At 45.3% G+C, this 21747-nt stretch overlaps 1 protein-coding gene across 1 annotated transcript in view; it reads left to right on the top strand.

Moving 5' to 3' along the window:
* The first annotated feature begins 12485 nt into the window (after positions 1-12485).
* ARHGAP15 (Rho GTPase activating protein 15) overlaps positions 12486-21747 on the top strand; it is a 721117-nt gene continuing 711855 nt past the window's right edge. Inside the window, exon 1 of the mRNA XM_040358038.1 lies at positions 12486-12641. Within this exon, the coding sequence (XP_040213972.1) occupies positions 12552-12641 (90 nt within the window). The 5' untranslated portion in view covers positions 12486-12551. The remainder of the gene's footprint in view (positions 12642-21747) is intronic.

Raw genomic sequence — 21747 nt, 5'->3', positions numbered from 1 at the left:
AGGTTCGAATTTTTTTACATTGTTTGCGTAAGTCGTCCGTGAATCGGGATTTACGTCGTTTACGTCCATGTCGAAATCAATAGGCCCGTACGACGTACTTAGCCACAATGCGCACTGGGAAATGTAGGCGCCCGGCGCATGCGCAGTAGCAAAAAACTTAAAAAAACGTGAGGTCAAGCCTCATTTCCATACAACACGCCCCCCTCCAACCGCCGCGATTACACTACGCCGCCCTAAGTAAGGAGGTAAGTGCTTTGAGAATATGCACTTTCCTCTCTTACTTAAGGCGGCGTAGTGTAAACACGCTAGGCTACGCCGCCCTAAGTTTTGCGCGCCCCTACCTGAATCTACTCATATGTGCCTGCACACAAGCATGCGTCTTCCCTGATACTAACCATTTAAAGACTCTCCGAAGCCCCATGCTTTTTCTTCTTCCATAGCTCACCTTCCTCCTTGGACCCGTAGTCCCACCAAGTCCCTTCTGGACAGGGGCTGATTCTCCTGAAACGACATCTTTCAGCAGTTCTTCCAGCTCCCAGCAGTCCTTGTCCTTCCCAGTAGTCCCACTGGCTCCATTGGCAGGCTTTTTCAGCCAAAAGCTAATTAAAGCGGGGGTTCACCCTATAAACAAGAAAAACAATTTTTTTTTCTTCTACCATAAAATCAGGCATTGTAGCGCGAGCTACAGTAAGCCTGTCTCGAATTTTTTATCCCCGTACTCACTGTGTAATCGTACATAGACGATTCCGACTGCCCACGGGGAATGGGCGTTCCAATCCAGACGGAAGGTGATTGGCGGCCGGCTCTGGCGCGTCACACTTCTCCGGAAATAGCCGAAATAGGCTTGGCTCTTCACGGCGCCTGTGCATAGCCTGTGCGCAGGCGCCGTGAAGAGCCGAGACCTACTCCGGCTGTCTTCGGGGAGCGTGACGTGCCAGAGCCGGCCGTCAATCATCCTCCCTCTCCATAGGCACGCCCATTCCCCGCGGGAGTCGCAATCTATAATGTACCAGTACACTGTGAGTACGGGGATAAAAAATTTGAGACAGGCATACTGTAGCTCGCGCTACAATGCCTGATTTTATGGTACAATGTTGACACTGAGGGTGAACTACCGCTTTAAAATCCTCCTGGCCAACCATTGCTCAGTGATTCCTCTTCCTCCCTGCAGCTGCCACCCAAGCAAGGAGGAGAGGAACAAAAACAGACAACACATTTAACCACTTAAGACCCGGACCATTATGCAGGTTAAGGACCTTGCCCCTTTTTACGCCATAAACAAAAATAGAGCGACAATTTTGAAAAAAATGCAATATTTTTTACTTTTTGCTATAATAAATGTCCCCCAAAAATATATAAAAAAAATTTCCCTCAGTTTAGGCCGATACATATTTTTCTACAATAAGCGTTTATCGATTGGTTTACGCAAAATGTATAGCGTTTACAAAATAGGGGATAGTTTTATTGCATTTTAGTTTTATCGTGACTGCGACACTATGACGGACACATCGGACAATTTTGACACATTTTTGGGACCATTCTCATTTTCACAGCAAAAAGTGCTATACAAATGCACTGTTTACTGTGAAAATGACAATTGCAGTTTAGGAGTTAACCACTAGGAGGCACTGTAGAAGTTAAGTGTGACCTCATGTGTGTTTCTAACTGTAGGGGGGCGGGGCTGGACGTGTGACCTCATTGATCGTCTTTCCCTATATCAGGGAACAGACGATCAATGACACTGCCACAATGAAGAACGGGGAAGCTGTGTTTACACACACCTCTCCCCGTTCTTCAGCTCCGGTGACCGATCGCGGGACACTGGCGGTGGGTCCCGCGGGCGCGGTCACAGAGCTTAGATCACAGAGCTTAGGACCGGGTCGCAAGCGTGCCACCGGCGGCGCTCTTGCGACCCCACGGCTGGGCTTAAAGAGACACGTACAGGTACGTGATTGTACCCAGCCGTGCCATTCTGCCGACGTATATCAGCGTGAAGGGGTCCTTAAGTGGTTAAAGTGATTGTAAACAATCACCTTGTAAAAAAATCCATTCTGTTTAAAATAGAAATGTAATGCAAAACATTTTGGTATAGATATAAAACTGCATTATAAATACCTTTTTTTCCCCTTTTTTAAAAGTGATCACATTCCCTCTGTTCTCAGCTGCATAAGAGCTGGGGGAGGAGAAGCAGCAGCACACTGAGCTACCCAGTGAAAGTTTGTGCAGGGGAGGCATGTCAGGACAAGTCTGATCATTGGAGGAGAGTACACTGAGTTCCCAGCATAGCTAGAGGGGACCGTCAGGAAAACCCAGGGATTTCACACAGGAAGCAATACAAAGAGAAAAGGATACTTTTTCCTACAAGTACATGGTACAGCAGGCACATATCAGCAATATGAAATGTTGGGATAACAAACACTTTCATTTAAAAATAATTAAAGGAGTTGTAAAGAAAACATTTTTTTCACCTTAATGCAATCTATGCATTAAAGCGGTTGTAAACCGCATATACAATTTTTTTTTTTTTTTTTACCTGCAAGGCAAAATGCATAATCAGCTAGTATGCACCGCATAATAGCTGATTATGAAATACTTACCTCAAAACGAGGTGAACAACACTTACCTGGTTCACGCCGAGCGAGATGTCATCTTGCTCCGGCGTGTCTTCCGGGTATCGCTGCTCCAGCGCTGTGATTGGCTGGAGCGGCGCCGCTCCAGCGCTGTGATTGGCTGGAGCGGCGATGACGTCACTCCCACGCGTGCGCGCGGGAGATTTAAAATCGGCAAGGTCCGGCGGCTGCCGAATCTTCCGCCGTGGATCCCTCCTGCGCATGCGCCGTCCTACTACCTACCTGCCTGGTATAGGTGACCATGTCAGTGTCCCTATCATAACGGCAGCAGTGCGGCTTCTGTATGGGGGCGCCAGACCGATTTGTCCTGCGGCCCAGTCCACCTCATAAGACTGGCGCTACACTAAAAGTGTAGCGCAAGCTGGCGGGGACTCTTTTCATGCTGCCCCCCTGCAAAGTGCTGCCCTAGGCCTAGGCCAAGATACAGCATTGGGTTCCAGGGTGTCGTGCGTGAGTACACAAAAGTACCCGGCAGTAAATGGCTTCTAGGGTGACAATAACTTGGCACTGGGAAAGACAAAATGCACCAAGCCCAAAAGAAACCATTGAGATGAGTGAGGCCCCATACACACGAGAGGATTTATCCGCGGATACGGTCCAGCGGACCGTATCCGTGGATAAATCCTCTCGAGGATTTCAGCAGATTTCTATGCGATGGCGTGTACACATCATCGCATTGAAATCCGCGCCGAAATCCTCTGGCGATGACGTGTCGCGCCGTCGCCGCGATTATGACGCGGCGACGGGCGCGACGCTGTCATATAAGGAATTCCACGCATGCGTCAAATCATTACGACGCGTGCGGGGAATCCCTTTGGACGGATGGATCCGGTGAGTCTGTACAGACAAGCGGATCCATCCGTTGGAATGTATTCCAGCAGATGGATTTGTTGAGCATGTCAGCAAATATCCATCTGCTGGAAATCCATCCCAGGGGAGATTTATCCGCGGATAAATATCCGCCGGAGTGTACACACCATAGAATCTATCCGCTGAAACCCATTTGATGGGATTTATCTGCGGATAGATTCTATGGTGTGTATGGGGCCTTAGACTAATTTTACAAATGAAAAACTTTTAACCATTCAGAATGACAAATACTCTCTTTTTACCAAATTGTGGAACCCGTGGATCCTCTTGTTAAACTTTCGTAAATTTATAAATTCGTAAATTTGAGAATTCGTAAATTCGAAGATCCGAAAACCCGAAAACTTGAAAATCTAAAATAATAACTAACTACTAATAACTTAACTATTACTAACTATTAAATTAAAGGTATTGGAGCTTCCTTTCAAATGTGTCCGTTAATGATTGTAACAAATACGAATTTATTCGAAGTTATGAATTATCCAAAATAATGAATACTGTATCTAAACAAATGGAATGTAACAAATTAATAATAATAAATAACAATACTAATAATAATAATAAAAACATTTTATTATTATTATTATTTATTATTAATTTGTTCCGTTCCATTTGTTTAGATTCGTTATTTTGGATCATTTGTAACTTCGGATAAATTCGTATTCGTTACGTTCACTAACAGCCAAATTTGAAAGAAAATTCCAATACCTATAATTTAATAGTTAGTTAGTTATTATTAGTTAGTTAGTTAGTTAGTTATTCTTTTGAATTATCTTTCTTATTTTCAGATTACTAATTTATGAATTTTCGAATTGCGATCATAACAAATGACCCAAAAAACGAAAAAAAAAAAAAAAACGAATAAAACTGAAAAAAATTTGGGCAGTGCACATGAGCAGGTAAGTATAACATATTTGTTACTTTTAAACAAACAAAAAAAGACTTTAAAGTGATACTAAGAGCCAGTTCACACAGCAGCGGCACGACTTCGGGGGCGACTCTGCAAGTCGTCCTGAGGACGACTTCAGAGGCGACCTGCAAAACGACTTCTGTATAGAAGTCAATGCAGGTCGCCCCGAGCCACCCCCGAAGTCGTACAGGAACCTCTTTCTAAGTCGGAGCGACTTGCGTCGCTCCTATTAGAACGGTTCCATTGCATTCAGCCGCCTGACGAGTCGCCCCAGTGTGAACCGGCTCTAAAGGTCTTAAATACAGTAAAAAAATAACAAACGTGTCATACTTACCTCCACTGTGCTGCTCGTTTTATACAGAGTGGCCCCGAACATCCTCTTTTGGGGTCCCTCGGCGGCTCTCTCGGCTCCTCCCTGCATAAGATAACCCCCTAGGAGAAGCGCTCTCCCAGGGGGTTACCTCGTGGGCGCGCTCCCGTGTCCAGCATTTGGCACCTATACCCGGCGAATGCAGTACTCGGCCCCGCCCCCCTCTCCCGCGTCATTGGATTTAATTGACAGCAGCGGGAGCCAATGGCTGCGCTTCTATCAATCTATCCAACCAAGAGCCGTGGACCCAGGGCAGAGAGACCGCGTGTCCTCGCCGTGGGACATTTCAGGGCTCGGGTTAGTAAAACAGGGGGGCTGGGGATGCATTAAGGTGAAAAAACAGGAGGGTTTACAACTCCTTTAATTTTCCGGAGCTCAAGTGGTTAAACATCCAAAGAAGCCTATGCAGAATACAGTCATCATTAGCAACCAATCGGCAAGCAACTTTCACTAACTTGACTGCTCTAAACTAATGAAAGTTGAAAGGTGATTGGCTGTTTACAGCTAGTGTATATAACACATGATCTTAGTTTAATTATTTTTATTTGTTTTAATTAAACCCAAGTGTGTCAGATGAAGCAATGTGATTCGTTAACGGCACTTCAATACTAAAAATAGGAGGAAAAGGATATTATCCCACCAGATGGAACTAGCACACCGCTGCTGGCCTGTGAATGGCTTGGCATCTGGGCTCAGTGACCCTCAGCGATACTTTCTGTGTTGTACTCAGAGTTACAAGAAAGACTGACACGTGTTATAAATAATTCAGGAAGGAAATTAACAAAGTTTAGCCATGTGTGCAGGAAAGTGTGTTCAGCCTGTACACAAGGCAGGGCGGCTTTTGTAATAATGAGTATCGCTAGCACAGATGGAACTGCATAAAGCCGTCAGGATTATTTAATGAGGGAGCAGAGAAAGTAATGATAATGACAGAGTGCAGAATCCTACACTGGCCAATCACAGTTCACGTTTCATCAGAACATTACCATTTGCTTTAGCTTACTTACTTTTTATTGGTTAGATTACTGCACATTGCTCTTTGCTTTATTCAAGCTCTGGGATTCTTAAAAAATGTACCCTTGGGGTGGAAATTTCCCCCCCAAACGTATTTTGTTTGCTTTTGCACTCCCCTCTTATCTCTAACGTTCCTTGTTGTGGACGGGCCCTAAAATTCTTCCACCACTAGACTTAAAGGGGTTGTAAAGGTCTTTTATTTTTAAATAGGGTCCTTTAACCACTTAAGCCCCGGACCAATATGCTGCTAAATGACCCAAGGGGTTTTTACAATTCAGCACTGCGTCGCTTTAACAGACAATTGCGCGGTCGTGCGACGTGGCTCCCAAACAAAATTGGTGTCCTTTTTTCTCCACAAATAGAGCTTTCTGTTGGTGGTATTTGATCGCCTCTGCGGTTTTTATTTTTTGCGCTATAAACAAAAATAGAGTGCCAATTTTGAAAAAAATGCAATATTTTTTACTTTTTGCTATAATAAATATCCCGCAAAAACATATATAAAACATTTTTTTTCCTCAGTTTAGGCCGATACGTATTCTTCTATCTATTTTTGGTAAAAAATCGCAATAAGCGTTTATTGATTGGTTTGCGCAAAATGTATAGCGTTTACAAAATAGGCGATAGTTTTATTGCATTTTTATTATTATTATTTTTTTTACTACTAATAGCGGCGATCAGCGATTTTTTTCGTGACTGCGACATTATGGCGGACACTTTGGACAATTTTGACACATTTTTGGGACCATTGTCATTTTCACAGCAAAAAATGCATTTAAATTGCATTGTTTATTGTGAAAATGACAGTTGTAGTTTGGGAGTTAACCACAGGGGGCGCTGTAGGAGTTAGGGTTCACCTAGTGTGTGTTTACAACTGTAGGGGGGTGTGGCTGTAGGTCTGACGTCATCGATCGAGTCTCCCTATAAAAGGGATCACTCGACCGATGCAGCCGCCACAGTGAAGCACGGGGAAGCCATGTTTAAATACGGCTCTCCCCGTTCTTCAGCTCCGGGGAGCGATCGCGAGAGGGCGTCCCGGATCGCTCCTGAAGCCACGGGAACCGCCGCATGTACCGGGGGGGGGCCCGATCGGACCCCCGACCCACATCTAGGCAGGGACGTACATGTACGCCAATGTACCTTTCCGTGCCATTCTGCCGACGTATATGTACATGCGGCGGTCCGCAAGTGGTTAAGCTAGTGCATTGTTGGTTCACTTACCTTTTCCTTTGATTTCGCTTCTAAATGTTTTTTCTTTGTTTGAATTTCTCACTTCCTGCTTCTCCTCAGTAAGCTTTCCACCATCATCCGAGCGGTGGAAAGTCATTTAGAACAGCTTACTGAACACCTTACTGAGGAGGAACAGGAAGTGAGAAATTCAGACAAAGAAAACAAAGAAAAAAAACATTTAGAAGGGAAATTGAAGGAAAAGGAAAGTGAACCAACGATGCACTAGCTTAAAGGAACCTATTTAGAAAAAAAAAAAACCTTTACAACCCCTTTAACAAGCATCTGAAGTGTATGTGAACCTTGTAAAACAACCCATTTAGTGTAAAATTAAAATAAAATGCAAAATAATTGCGCATATATTAAAATAAAAACATTATAAATACCTTCTTTTTTTATTATTGATCACATTCCCTCTGTTCTCAGCTCAGAGAGCTGAAGGAGGAGAAACGGCAGCACACTGGTCTTCCCAGTGAATGCCTGTGTGGTTGGGGTGGGGGGCCGTTTGAGCACAAGTCTGACCATTGAGTTCCAGCTCAGCTAGAGAACTGACCACACTGTGCTCTAATGCCTAGGGTGGTCAGTTTTTAATAGGAAAGCAGAAGGACTGTCAGGAACACCAGGGATTTCATAGGATACATTTGCATACAAGTACATGGTTCAGGGAGGGGGCAGTGCATTATTGTCCTCTTCCGTTTCCTGGCCTCCAGGCTGCATGCTCCGATGAGGGTCTGGTATGGACTTTCGAGGGGGATTGCATTCTTTTTTCTTGTTTTTTTTTGTGGGGGTTTCCCCTTAAAAATGTATACCAGGTACAGGGTAGGGACAACAGCTACTGTGGAGAAGGAGGGGTAAAATATGTCATATTGATTGCTGTGGTGGAAGAGCACTGTATATATGGCTGCTTATGAGGTTGTCAGGGGGTCATGTACAGTATATATGCTGCAGCACCCTGTATGATCTCACCAGTTTTGCACTTTTGTTCTCTAATTGTCTTGTCTTAGATAAGGTTTGAATTTAATTAGCTTTTTGTAAATCTATATAAAGTAATGTAGCTCTACCCCCATAAGGGCATGCTGGATTTGCAGGTCCTCCCTTACACACAGCCAGGCAACATTTGGATTTCTGGAACATGCACACAGACCTCAAGAACCAGTCCGGGGTATTTTGTTGTGTTTTTTGTTTATTTATGGGTTAAAACTTGGATGGGAAATCACGGGATTCCCAGAACTGTGAAACTTGAAAACGAACTTAAAGCAGATTTCCACCCCTAAGGTTACCTCCCCAGCTCCTGATAGTGAAACTGAGCTTTTGGGGGGATGGGGGGGAGCGAGTCCCCCGATTTTGACAGGTACCCACAGCCACTTCTGTTCTGGTCGCCTTAGGCGATAGGAAGTGGAAGTTCTCCTTCCCCTTCCCTCCCAAAGTCTTCTGGGTCACAGGACAGGTCCTAAAAGACTTTGGGACCAATCACAGAGCGCAGCGTCACTCACGCATGTGCAGTGGGCACCCAGCTGTGAAACCGCAAGCTGTCACAGCTAGATGCCCATAGTAGAGATGCCGGTGGCTCAGAGGGGGGAGAGAGGAAGAAAACTGTTGGGGTAAGTGCACCGCTGGTCCGTCGGACAGGTAAGTGTGTGTTTATTAAAAGTCAGCAGCTACTTTTTGTAGCTGCTGACTTTTATTAAACACACAAATGACTGGAACTCCACTTAAAAAAAAAAAAAAACTAACACCTGCTTGACAAAGGCATAATGAGCTAGTATGCATACATAGCATACTAGCTTATATACTCACCTAGGATTCGGCGCCGAATAGAGCCGAGCCGACCCGAGCTTCCTTCGGGAAGACGTGACGCGCTGTGTGCGCCGTCGTTTAGCATGTCAATCAATTGGCATGTCAATAGGAACGCCCACTCCCGCGGGATTCCCTACCCGGAAGCCACGGTGAATTCCACGGCTAAACGCTATCTACGAAAAAAAGGTCAGTGTCATTTTATATGCACAACTGGGCTGGATGCAGTGTTAGAAATTTTTTATAGGGTGAACCTCCCCTTTAAGGACTTGATACTGTCTCTGGCTGCTAGGGATTAATGTCAATATTCTGTGCTCCTGTGGGATCGATGGATCAGCTGACTCAGTTACCTGGGGAGGTTGTGCCTTTGTTAGAGGCAGGGTTTGCTTCCTCATATCGGAGCCCCCAGCAAGGAGAACAGTGAGCAGTGCAGTAGTGACATCACCAAACCTCACTCCAAATCTTCTGAAACCAACAGTCTTATGTAGCGCTTACTCCCGTTAGATCCATTGGAAATTTACCCAGGTTCTTCCCCAGTGGATTGCCCTGCAGCCAGGCCCACAATCTCAGCCACACCTTTCCTCAATAACCAGTCCAGGGGTGTTGTTTTTGTTGTTTTTATTTTTGGACAGGGCTGAAGGAATTGAATGGGATACTCTAAAAACAGAAACGATGTACGCTTTGAGGACAGTTATCGTCTTTCTATACAGCAAAAGCAGAAGTCCTTGCATATAGCAAACCGTGGACTTGGCTTGTAGTAAAAACAATTAGAATCTGGCTTCTTCCTTTGGAGGAATACGAGCGCAGTCCCTTTACAAGGAATTCGACAAACTAAGCTCTTCAGGACACCAGCTGAACCACCACCCCTTTAGCAAGCACACATATGGCCTTCTAGCACAGGGGGGTGGCAGCAGCCAAAAGTCTATAAGATCTGTCAGCAGTCTGTACTCACAAAATGTCCAGGGAAAGCTGGTTACCTCATTCCAACTTCAAAGCGGCACTTTCCTCCAGTGATACCAGACCAGAACTTCACCAGACATCCTCCAGTTAGCTCTCTGTATTTTCAGCATCCAGGCTCTCAGGTAGCCCACCTGAAGCCTCACGAACATCAGCCCTCCAGGCTGGACTGAGTTTCTCCAGGGAAAAGACCTAGGGGCAGATTCACGTAGCTGCGGCGCAGCGTAACATAACCCGTTTACGTTACACCGCCGCAAGTTTACCGATTTAGTGCCCGATCCACAAAGCACTTACCTGGAAATTTGTGGCGGTGTATCGTAAACACGTCCGGCGCAAGGCGGCCCAATTCAAATGAGGCGGGTACCATTTAAATTAGGCGCGCTCCCGCGCCGGACGTACTGCGCATGCTCCCGTCGCAAATTTCCCGGCGTGCTTTGCGCAAAATTATAATGCACCGACGTTTTGTGAATCGCGACGTGATCAAATTACTTACGCCGGGAAAAAGAAAATGTTTTAAAAAAATTCAAAAGCGACGCGGGAAAGACGGGCATACTTTAACACGGTGGAGTACTTTTCCACCATATTAAAGGTGCCCTATCTTTGCGACGGAAATCTAACACTTGCGACGACGTAACGACGGGAAAAATCTTTGTGGATCGCCGTAACTCCTAATTTGCATACCCGACGCTGGTTTACAATGCAAACTCCCCCCAGCGGCAGCCGCGGTATTGCATCCTAAGATCCGACAGTGTAAGTTCATTACACCTGTCGGATCTTCTGGCTATCTATGCGTAACTGATTCTATGAATCAGTCGCATAGATACTCTGAGAGATACGACGGAGTATCTGAGATACTCTGTCGTATCTTTTTTGTGAATCTGGCCCCAGGAGCCCAGTGTGCTCATAACATATATACAGTCTCCCAGCATGCCTTTAGGGCCCAGCTCCCTGAGATTGGCCAGAGCTGTAAAAATATTCATATTGCCATCTGCATAGCTTCACACCTATGATCCAGAAAGTTCTCACAACTTTTCTGGACAGAAGCAAGAGTAAACAGACTAACACTAGCTGAGAACACTGAGCAGACCTAACTAGTCAATTGCAGCCACACTGGTTACAGTGAGGCAAGCTAAATTTACCTAACCAAAACACACATAGCTCCACTGAACACAGTGAGCCAGAACTAAATCTAACTAATCCAATCACCTATCTAGGAGGGTGCTACACTTAGCTCTCACACTGTAGAAATATTGGGCCAGATCCTCAAAAGAGATACGGCGGAGTAACTGCTGTTACTCCGTCGTATCCCTGGTCCTAACTATGGAACTGATCCACAGACTCAGTTTCCCATAGTTAGGACGAAGATCCGACATGTGTAATTGAATTACACTGTCGGATCTTAAGGATGCAATTCTAGGCCGGCCGCTAGGTGGCGAGGCCGTTCCGGCCGGCGTAGAATATGCAAATGACCAGTTACGGCGATCCACGAACGCTCCGACGGGCCCGTCGCTCTAAATCTACGTCGTTTACGTCGAGTTCCGCCGCGTAAAACTAGGGCTAAGCCCTAGTTGTCTTAAGCCATGTTAAGTATGGCCGTCGTTCCCGCGTCGAATTTTAAATTCTACGTCGTTTGCGTAAGACGTCCGTGAATGGCGCTGGACGCCATTTACGTTAACGTCTAAGCAAATGACGTCGGAGCGACGTCAGTTAGCGCAATGCACGTCGGGTAAGTTACCCGACGGAGCATGCGCAGTACGTCTGGCGCGGGAGCGCGCCTAATTTAAATGGGACTCGCCCATTTGAATAGGAACGCCTTGCGCCGGACGGATTTAAGTTACAGCGCCGCAAAGTTCCAGGTAAGTGCTTTGTGGATCGGCACCTAACTTTGGAATTTTGCGGCGGAGTAACTTAAATCCGAAAAGTTACGTTGCGCTGCGGCTTTGTGGATAACCCCCATAGCTATGAGGCTGTAGATAATGAGTGCTTGGGCGCACTCACACACCAAGAAGTGCACTTCAATTTTTTTAGGAGGAATTCCACACAAAAGGTCATTTATTCAGGGCACCGCTTAGGCTACAATTGACATTTCTAAATGTTCCCTGTCTCATAGCAAGTATTCACTTTTTAAAGTGGAGTTCCACCCATAAATATAACATTACATCAGTCGTTTTAAAAAAAAATCATTAGTCCTTTAAGAAAAAAATTATAATTTTTAGATGCCTTCAAATTGTTGTTGCTAGGCAGAATAGTTAATCTTCCCTCTTCCTGCACCTAGGTGCTTAAGCTTCCTAACCTACACCGCACAGACTCCTGGGAATGTAGTGGGTGTAACTTTGCAGGAGTCTGTGCACTCCCCAGTCTCGAAGAATCATGTGACTTGGACAGTACAGGTGCTGAAACCTGATCTGAAACCTATTACACTGCTTGTGCAGCACTGAGCATGTGCGATATCTGCAAGGCTGAAATCCAGGAAGTCATACAGTCTGGCTTCATGATGCCCACACTTAAGATGGCCCCAGTCAATTTCTATTTTATAAAGTGTCTAAATGCTGTAACAACCTAACAAAACGGACCTTAGTTTACAGACTAACTTTACTAGAATACATTATGCTTGTTGATTACAGGGGTATTTATATTTAAAAAGTGAAATTGTGGCCGGAACTCCGCTTTAAGTTTAGATCCACTTTTACTCCTTTAAATTTATTGCAAAATATGTCTTTTGAAGGCATTACCTGAGACCTCTGAAGTGACACTTTCAAATGTGAAGAACTCAGAAGTCGTCCAGATGAGAATAAAGAGTCCAAATGCTCCACATGAGCGACTGAGCCAGTCCAAGTCGATGGTCATCATTGATCCCGGAGAAATTAACAAGCAGGTAAGTGAGGTCAAACCACTAATATAGTTTGATAAGTAAGGTCTATTACTGATTTACAGTATTTTATTATGTACTGTCTTTTTACTGTAAAGTTTTTTCTTTTTATAAATCCTTTATTTGTGAGCAAGGCGAAGACGCTGGGTACACACCAGTGACCGATATTATGGCAAAGAAACAAATATGTGTATGACCGTGCTCAAAATATCAAAACAAGAAAAAGTGTTAAAATAATACTTTATAAAATGTATCAACAAAATATTCACTTTCAAAATATTGTGCAGCTCAGTTCACTAGGAGCCGGTTCACACTGGGGCGGCACGACTTCGGGGGCGACTCGGCAAGGCGTCCTGAAGACGAATTCAGAGGCGATTTGCAAAATGACTTCTGTATAGAAGTCAATGCAAGTCGCCCAGAGTCGCCCCCGAAAGTCGTACAAGAACCCTTTTCTAAGTCGGAGCGACTTACGTCGCTCCTATTAGAACGGTTCTATTGAATACAATGGGACGCGACTTCTCAGGCGGCTGAGTCGCCTGACGAGTCGCCCCAGTGTGAACCGGCTCTAACAGTGTTGTCCACAATAATTATTCCTTAATCCAAATACAGTAAAACCTTGGTTTGAGAGTAACTTGGTTTGAGAGCGTTTTTCAAGACAAGCAAAATTTGTAAATACATTTTGACTTGATATATAAGCGATGTCTTGATATAAGAGTAGCGTCATGTCACAACTGAGTATAAAATAGAAGAGAGGCAGCTCTAAGTGTAGCAATATGGTTACATTTAATGAAGGTACAACATTTAGAAACTCACATAGTTGATGATTAAAACAGACACATCTAATTCCGCGTACACACGATCGGAATTTCCATCAAGAAAAGTTTGATGTGAGCTTTTGGTGTGTAGGCCCCATCTGACTTTTTCTGTCGGAATTTCCGACAGCAAAAATTTGAGAGCCGGTTCTTGTCGGAAAAGGTAACTATTTGAATTGAGGGGGGTTGAAGTTTTTCACCTTAGTTTAGAGAATGCATTATGATTAGAAATAAACTTTTACCTTTACAACCACTTTAAGATATGTTACTTTATAGTACAAAAAATGTATCACACCAAACTAAAGACTCCTCTGCTATGTATCACAAGGTTTGCTTAAAAGTTTTTACAAAGAATATATGAAATGTATGTGTCTGTTCTGTGGATTATTAGAGCAAAATGTTAAGACACAGATGGTGATCAAGAATAACGTAATGTACAATAGATCTTACATGTTGATGCCTACAATAAATCTTTTAATATTCTAATTACTAATATGGCTGATGTAATGAATGGCAGAATATGAAGGTCAGGTGGTGCAAGTGTTACTCGTAGACACAAGATGATTGTTGTCTGATCCACTTAATAACTGGTATATTGGGAAATGATTTGTGTTTGTTAACCCTTTCACGCCGAGCGAACGCATATATTCGTCCTCGGCTTTCGGGGGTTATACTGTTATAGCTGCAGGCATCATCCCGGTACCGTTGTCTATAGCGGGCGATTGGCTCTTCAGACATAACAACTGATGCGGCTAAAAGCTGCTCGGTTGTTATGCCGGAGGAGCGGGAGGGGACTTCCCCCCCCGCCGCCGCCTCTCGCCGCTCTGACCGGGCCTCCGTCCTACCGGGAGACCCGATCCCACATCCGGCGCCTTCTGTGTCCAGGCGGAGACTGAAACTAAGCCGTAAACGGCTTTGATTCAGTCTCCGCAATGGAAACAAGGAAGCGACGTCATTATGTCACTTCCGGGTTTCTCGGCTGCCAATGGCGCCGGATTTAAAAAAGTACACAGTATTCAGAATCGCTGTTTTCGGGCGATCTGAATACTTTGAAGTGCAAAAGGAGGGATCGGGGTTCTTTTAGACCCCCGATCCCTCCAAAAAGAGTACCTGTCACCACCTACTGTCACAAGGGATGTTTACATTCCTTGTGACAGCAATAAAAGTGATCAAAATGTAAAAAAAAAAAAAAAAAAATGTTTAATATTATTATAAAAAAAAATATAAGAAAAAATGTAAAGCGCCCCCCTCCCCGCGAGCTTGCGCAACAAAGAAAATGCATACAGAAGTCGCGCCTGCATATGACAACGGTCTTCAAATCACACATGTGAGGTATCGCCACGATCGTCAGAGCGAGAGCAATAATTCTAGCACTAGACCTTCTCTGTAACTCTAACCTGGTAACCGTAAAAAAAGTTGGAGATTTTTAGTTACCGTAGTTTGTCGTCATTCCACGAGTGCGTGCAATTATAAAGCGTGACATGCTTGGTATCTATTTACTCGGCGTAACATCATCTTTCATAGCAAAAAAAATGTGTCGGGTGGATCAATCTTGTTGCAAAAATCAGCTGTCAGGGATGGATTTTTCCCAGTATCAGAAGTGTATGTATGGTGCGTGCGTAAGTGTGCATGGTTATGCTACAATGGTTGCACAATACAGTCATTTGACCACGGTCTATAGTCTATAGCTAGTGAATATCTTCCTTAAAGAACTAATATCTTACTCAAAAGAAGGGCTAGGGAAGATGTCTACTCCAATGAATTGCCTGAATGCAAGAACTTATTAAGACACTCATCCAATGGTTAGATTAGCACACTTGGATCCTTTAAATTAATATATAAAGCTACTGTGCTGATGAACCCTTCAAACAATAGTCTATGTTCAGATAGATAATTCAAATACTGGTGGCTGCTCCTTTAAATTCAGGTCTTAGGTAACCCTATATAAAATAAAACCCCTCGCCATTTGCGTGAATATCTGAGGATGTGCATTTAGATGGTGGGCCAAACTCATGGGACCACTCGTCTCCTGACGCCTCTATTCCCTCCATCATTGTACTGACCTAACAGTTTTTACATGAAACATTATCTTATAGAACATTTATATGAAACCCACCTCAAGGCAGTATAATTTATCTGTAAAAGTGGATCACGGCATCACTCGCTTTTTGATGTATTCTACCCACCTGTTACATAATGCAATGCTATTGTACCCTGTTACCTTTTTTTGTAATATGCACATTATTAGGTAGATTCACAAAGAGTTAGGCCGGCTTATCAGTAGATAAGCCGACATAACTCCGAATCTACGCCGCCGTATGTTTAAGCGTATGCTCAAACAGAGATACGCTTAAACAAAGCTAAGATAGGCCGGCTTGCGCCGTTCTATCTTAGCTTGCAGCTAGCGGCCAGCGTAAATATGCAGTTAAGATCCAACGGCGTAATAGAAATCTATGCGTAACTGATTCTATGAATCAGGCGCATAGATACGACGGCTCAGACTCAGAGATACGACGGCGTATCTGGAGATACGCCATCGTATCTGCTTTGAGAATCTGGCCCACAGCATTTTTACTTGCATGGGATTGGATGATGAAAGTCAGCAGAGTTTCTGCTCATTTACTAAGCTCTGGAGCACCTTCACTTGCAGAGTGTTTCTGCACTTTCTGCAAAGTACAGTCTTTTTTCCCCTTCAGTAAACCAACCCCAATATAAGTGAGTGAGTGAGAAACTTATATAACGCAACACATGCGAACTGAATCGCCTCTGGGCGCTTAGTATCCTTTCCCTACTGTACTTTTGCCCTCAGAAAATATGGGTTTTGAGTTTTTTTCCGAAGGTCAGGTGATTCACCTCCAACCGGATGCTGGTTGGTAGAGCGTTCCATAGTCTAGGTCCTTGGATTCCAAATCTTCGTTCTGCTTTGGACTTGTATCTGGCTTTGGGTATCATAAGAATATGATTTGTTCATTTGAGAGGTTCACAACCACTTTAATATATCTTTTTCTCTTAGTGGAAATGCACTTACCGTATTTATCGGCGTATACCGCGCACTTTTTTTGCCCTGAAAATCAGGGCAAAATTGTGGGTGCGCGGTATACGCCGATACCTGCTTTCCCGCGCCGAGTTTTGAATACTGCGCCGACATATACCGAGCGCAGTACACTCGGGTATAGTCGGGCACTCTCGGCTCCTTCCGCGCTCACGTCCTGGACGTACAGGACGTCAGTGCAAGAGTTGCCGAGCATTGCCGACAATACACGAGTGTACTGCACTCTGTATATGTCGGCGCAGTATTCAAACTCGGCGCGGGAAACGAGCGTGGAGGATGCGAGGACGCCGCAGAAGGACGCCGGACCCGACGAAGAGGACACCCGAAGCCGCAGACGGACGCCGGACCCGACGAAGAGGACACCCGAAGCCGCAGAAGGACGCCGGACCCGACAAAGAGGAGACCCGAAGCCGCATGAACGAACGCCGGACCCGACGAGGCCGCAGATGGATGCCGCGCAAGACACCAAAACTGTAAGTACAAAAAAAACGTTTTTTCCACAGGATTCGGGGCAACTTTAGGGGTGCGCGGTATACGCGGGAGCGCGTTATACCGCGATAAATACGGTACTCTTCCCGCACTTCAGTGCTTCACGTTGACTTAGAAAAGTTACAACCACAAAGACTCTTTGTGAAAAAAAAAGAAAAGTTACAACCACACGCTTTGTCCTCACAAAAACATCCAGTGCTAAGGATGAGAGGGGGAGTGAAGTGTCTAACTGGGTTTGTTAGATTATGGAGTGCATTGGCCAGCGTTGTCTGGCTCAGGCACCTATTTAGACACACTATGCAACTTCTATAAAAGCAAATTGTAGGCAAGACTATGCAAATTAAGGCTGTTACTCCCGTGTGTTTATCCAATTTAATATCTACTTATGTGACTACAGATGGGCTTTAACGTTTTTTTTCCGAGTTGTACGTTCAGTTGCAGAGAAATTCCACAATGCAACTGGTACAGTTAAACACATACTGTACTGAATAGCAAACCCCAAGCAGCTCAGCCTTAACAGCTGAGCTGTAGTAATGTACATTGTATAGACTGCCTCCAAGATAAATTATCTAGATCAGAACAGTTAACGAAAAAAATCACCCAACTGATCTGTAACGTTGAGTATTTAAATCACACTTGATTCATGTAAGACACTTCTTGACAGCATCAGTCCATCAAGAAAAAAATTACCTTTGAAAAAGTTTAAAAGTTAAGTATACTTAATGAAGCCAAACATATTTTATTGCCTGTGTTTAACAAAAGGCGCCCGGCTGCCGTTGTTTTTTGATAAGCATGAAAACATCCCAGCGTGAGGCTGCAAAAGGAATTATGTCGAGAAATTAGAAGTGATCCATTTTGCAATGAATTATCCACCTCAATAGCCTGCAGAACCCAGCTACCAATTAACACCTACTTTATTACATGTTGGGATATACTTAATAACTTTCATGTGTTTCTGCACTATTACCTTGACTGATGCCTCTTGTACAATTAGGCATAATTGGCATATCAATATGCAAAAGTTAAAAAGATTAACCCTCTTAAAACTAATGAGCATTTCTGTATCCAGCTGCTAAATGAGACAAAATTAGCATTTTTCACTTTTGGATAGGATTTTATCATGCCGTTCTTCACTGTTGACATTACCTTGTTATATAAGTTCAGTTTTTTTTTTGGCAAAATATTTAGGACAATTACGGGCAAATGAGTTTCAAGTAGGGAAAAACAAAAAAAAAGTTATTTGTGATAACGAAGGAGGAGGGCAAAGAGGTTGTCCGGGGCACTTTTGGTACCTGCGCCATTACAGGAGATGGGACTTGTGTGGCCTTTTGCCAGTTACATTGGAGGCGCTAATAGCCCGATGTGATGTGAAGGGAAGGAAAGTTGAAATGTTACTGCTACATTGGATGGCAGATGTAATGCGTACACTGTTTAATTATTTTTGGCATGGGCACAATGTATTTTTCCATACAAATTGTCGGAGGTGGATGGCGACAACAAGCATTAATATGACACCATGCTGTTTCGTAGCATAGACCGAGGATTGATGGCGAGAAGCTCCAGATTTAAGAGAACCCCCTGGTGTTCGCGGAGCTGTCACAACGATTACTGAGAACAGGGCTAGGACGGTTTATGGCCTTCAACAGTATGGCATGAATACCGTGTAGTAATTCTAAATGAGTATTAGGATTGGCGTCATAATTATTTATAAGTGCCGTTTTCTGCATTGCGGCATGAAGAAGACGTACAGCCTGTCTCTGCAAAGCTCATTTAGCCACCATAGCTGTTTTTCAACATAATTTGTCTTGAAGAACAGAGAAAAACAGAGATCCGTGTACCTAATTTTTTTTCATGTGGTTATCATGAGAGGTTGGCATAAACCAGATGGCAATGGTGAGACTAGACCTTAAGGCAAAGATTGTAGTCTTGTGGCCTCCACTGTTTGCTCTCTATTTAGTTAAAAAGAAACAAATGCAAAACAGTACACAATAAAAATATTAAACACAAAGAATTGTTTTAAAGTAAAAGAAGATATAAACCAATCACGTAAAATAAAGTCACATACAAAATGGTGGGAATGAACATAAAAACGTACAAAAAAAGACAAAAAGGATACAAAAATTTTAGCGATATGGTTGAGGAAAAGAATAGGTTAAATAATAAATAGTATAGTGTTAAAGCATAAAATATCATAGTACTTTGACTTTCTGTTGGAAAGTACTCCCACAGGTATAGTGTTATCATCACCTTGGGCCTGTTACTGACACATATGTGACTGAAATTACTAAAATAATTTCCTGCTCTCAGTACTCGGTAAAAAAGTTAAATGGAAAGATAAATACCAAGGGCCAAATCCTCAAAAGAGATACTCCGACTTAAGTGCTGTTCAGTCTGTGTGTAACTTTGGAAACGATCCTCAAAAGGCTTTTTCCAAAGTTACACAGAAGATCCGGCATGTGTAATTGATTTACACTGCCTAATTTTAGGATGCAGTACCGCATCCGCCGCTGGGGGCATTTCGAGTCGAAATGCCGTTGCTAGTATGCAAATTAGCACTTAAGGCGATCCACAAAGCTTTCTAGCTTTTTTTTTGCGCCGTAAGTGTTATTTTGCAAGTGTAAAATTAGGGCTCGTTTTACAAAGTGTAAAGTTAGTCACACCTTGTAAAGGCCCATTGCAGCGACGGCATTTGGTATGCTTTCCCGAGGGAGAACTCCACGTCAATTTGTAAAAAACAAAACCGGCATGGGTTCCCCCCCAGGAGCATACCAGGCCCTTAGGTCTGGTATGGGTTGTAAGGGGACCCCCCCTACGCCGAAAAATTGACGTAGGGGGTCCCCCTACAATCCATACCAGACCCGTATCCAAAGCACGCTACCCGGCCGGCCAGGAAGGGAGTGGGGACGAGCGAGCGCCCCCCCCCCCCTGAGCCGTGCCAGGCCGCGTGCCCTCAACATGGGGGGGTTGGGTGCTCTGGGGCAGGGGGGCGCACTGCGGGCCCCCCCACCCCAGAGCACCCTGTCCCCATGTTGATGAGGACAGGACCTCTTCCCGACAACCCTTGCCATTGGTTGTCGGGGTCTGCGGGCGGAGGCTTATCGGAATCTGGGAGTCCCCTTTAAAAAGGGGGCCCCCAGATACCGGCCCCCCACCCTAAGTGAATGGATATGGGGTACATCGTACCCCTCTCCATTCACCTGGAGGCAAAAAGTAAAAGTTAATAAACACACAACACAAGGCTTTTTAAAATATTTTATTATTCTGCTCCGGACGCCCCCCCTGTCTTCGTTATTAGCTCAATTACCAGGGGGGGCTTCTTCTTCCGCTCTCCGGGGGTCTTCTCCGCTCTCCGGGGGTCTTCCGCTCTCCGGGGGGGCTTCTCCGGACTCCGGGGGGGCTTCTCCGGACTCCGGGGGGCTTCTTCCATCTTCTCCCCTCTTCCGCTCTTGACTCGGCGAACCCCGGTTCTTCTGCAGCTCTCCGGTGCCTTCTTCTTCAGCGCTGGCTGCCTGCTATGTTTGTGTGTTAGCTCGATTTCAAACAGGCAGCCGGCGCGGTCTTCTGTGGCGTCATCTTCTCTTCTGGTCTTCTGTTCTTCCGATGTTGCCTCGTCGCCTGTTGTCGCTGTAATGATGGAAGCGCTCCTTGCATCCCATTTATATAGGCATCACCGTCCCATCATGCTCCGGTAGGTACCCACGTGGTGGGTGCACGTGGGTAGGCACCCACCACGTGGGTACCTGCCGGAGCATGATGGGACGGTGATGCCTATATAAATGGGATGCAAGGCGCGCTTCCATCATTACAGCGACAACAGGCGACGAGGCAACATCGGAAGAACAGAAGACCAGAAGACCCTGACGTCACAGAAGACCGCGCCGGCTGCCTGTTTGAAATCGAGCTAACACACAAACATAGCAGGCAGCCAGCGCTGAAGAAGAAGGCACCGGAGAGCTGCAGAAGAACCGGGGTTCGCCGAGTCAAGAGCGGAAGAGGGGAGAAGATGGAAGAAGCCCCCCGGAGTCCGGAGAAGCCCCCCCGGAGTCCGGAGAAGCCCCCCCGGAGAGCGGAAGACCCCCGGAGAGCGGAGAAGACCCCCGGAGAGCGGAAGAAGAAGCCCCCCCTGGTAATTGAGCTAATAACGAAGACAGGGGGGGCGTCCGGAGCAGAATAATAAAATATTTTAAAAAGCCTTGTGTTGTGTGTTTATTAACTTTTACTTTTTGCCTCCAGGTGAATGGATAGGGGTACGATGTACCCCATATCCATTCACTTAGGGTGGGGGGCCGGTATCTGGGGGCCCCCTTTTTAAAGGGGACTCCCAGATTCCGATAAGCCTCCGCCCGCAGACCCCGACAACCAATGGCAAGGGTTGTCGGGAAGAGGTCCTGTCCTCATCAACATGGGGACAGGGTGCTCTGGGGTGGGGGGGCCCGCAGTGCGCCCCCCTGCCCCAGAGCACCCAACCCCCCCATGTTGAGGGCACGCGGCCTGGCACGGCTCAGGAGGGGGGGGGGCGCTCGCTCGTCCCCACTCCCTTCCTGGCCGGCCGGGTACCGTGCTTTGGATACGGGTCTGGTATGGATTGTAGGGGGACCCCCTACGTCAATTTTTCGGCGTGGGGGGGTCTCCTTACAACCCATGCCAGACCTAAGGACCTGGTATGCTCCTGGGGGGGGAACCCATGCCGGTTTTTTCTTTGAAAATTGGCATGAGTTCTCCCTCAGGAATGCATGCCGCTGTCATTTTTTTTTTCCCC

The sequence above is a fragment of the Rana temporaria genome, chromosome 6 (assembly GCF_905171775.1).
Source record: "Rana temporaria chromosome 6, aRanTem1.1, whole genome shotgun sequence".
Classification (NCBI taxonomy): Eukaryota; Metazoa; Chordata; class Amphibia; order Anura; family Ranidae; genus Rana; species Rana temporaria.
This window is presented reverse-complemented; position numbering and strand designations above follow the sequence as displayed.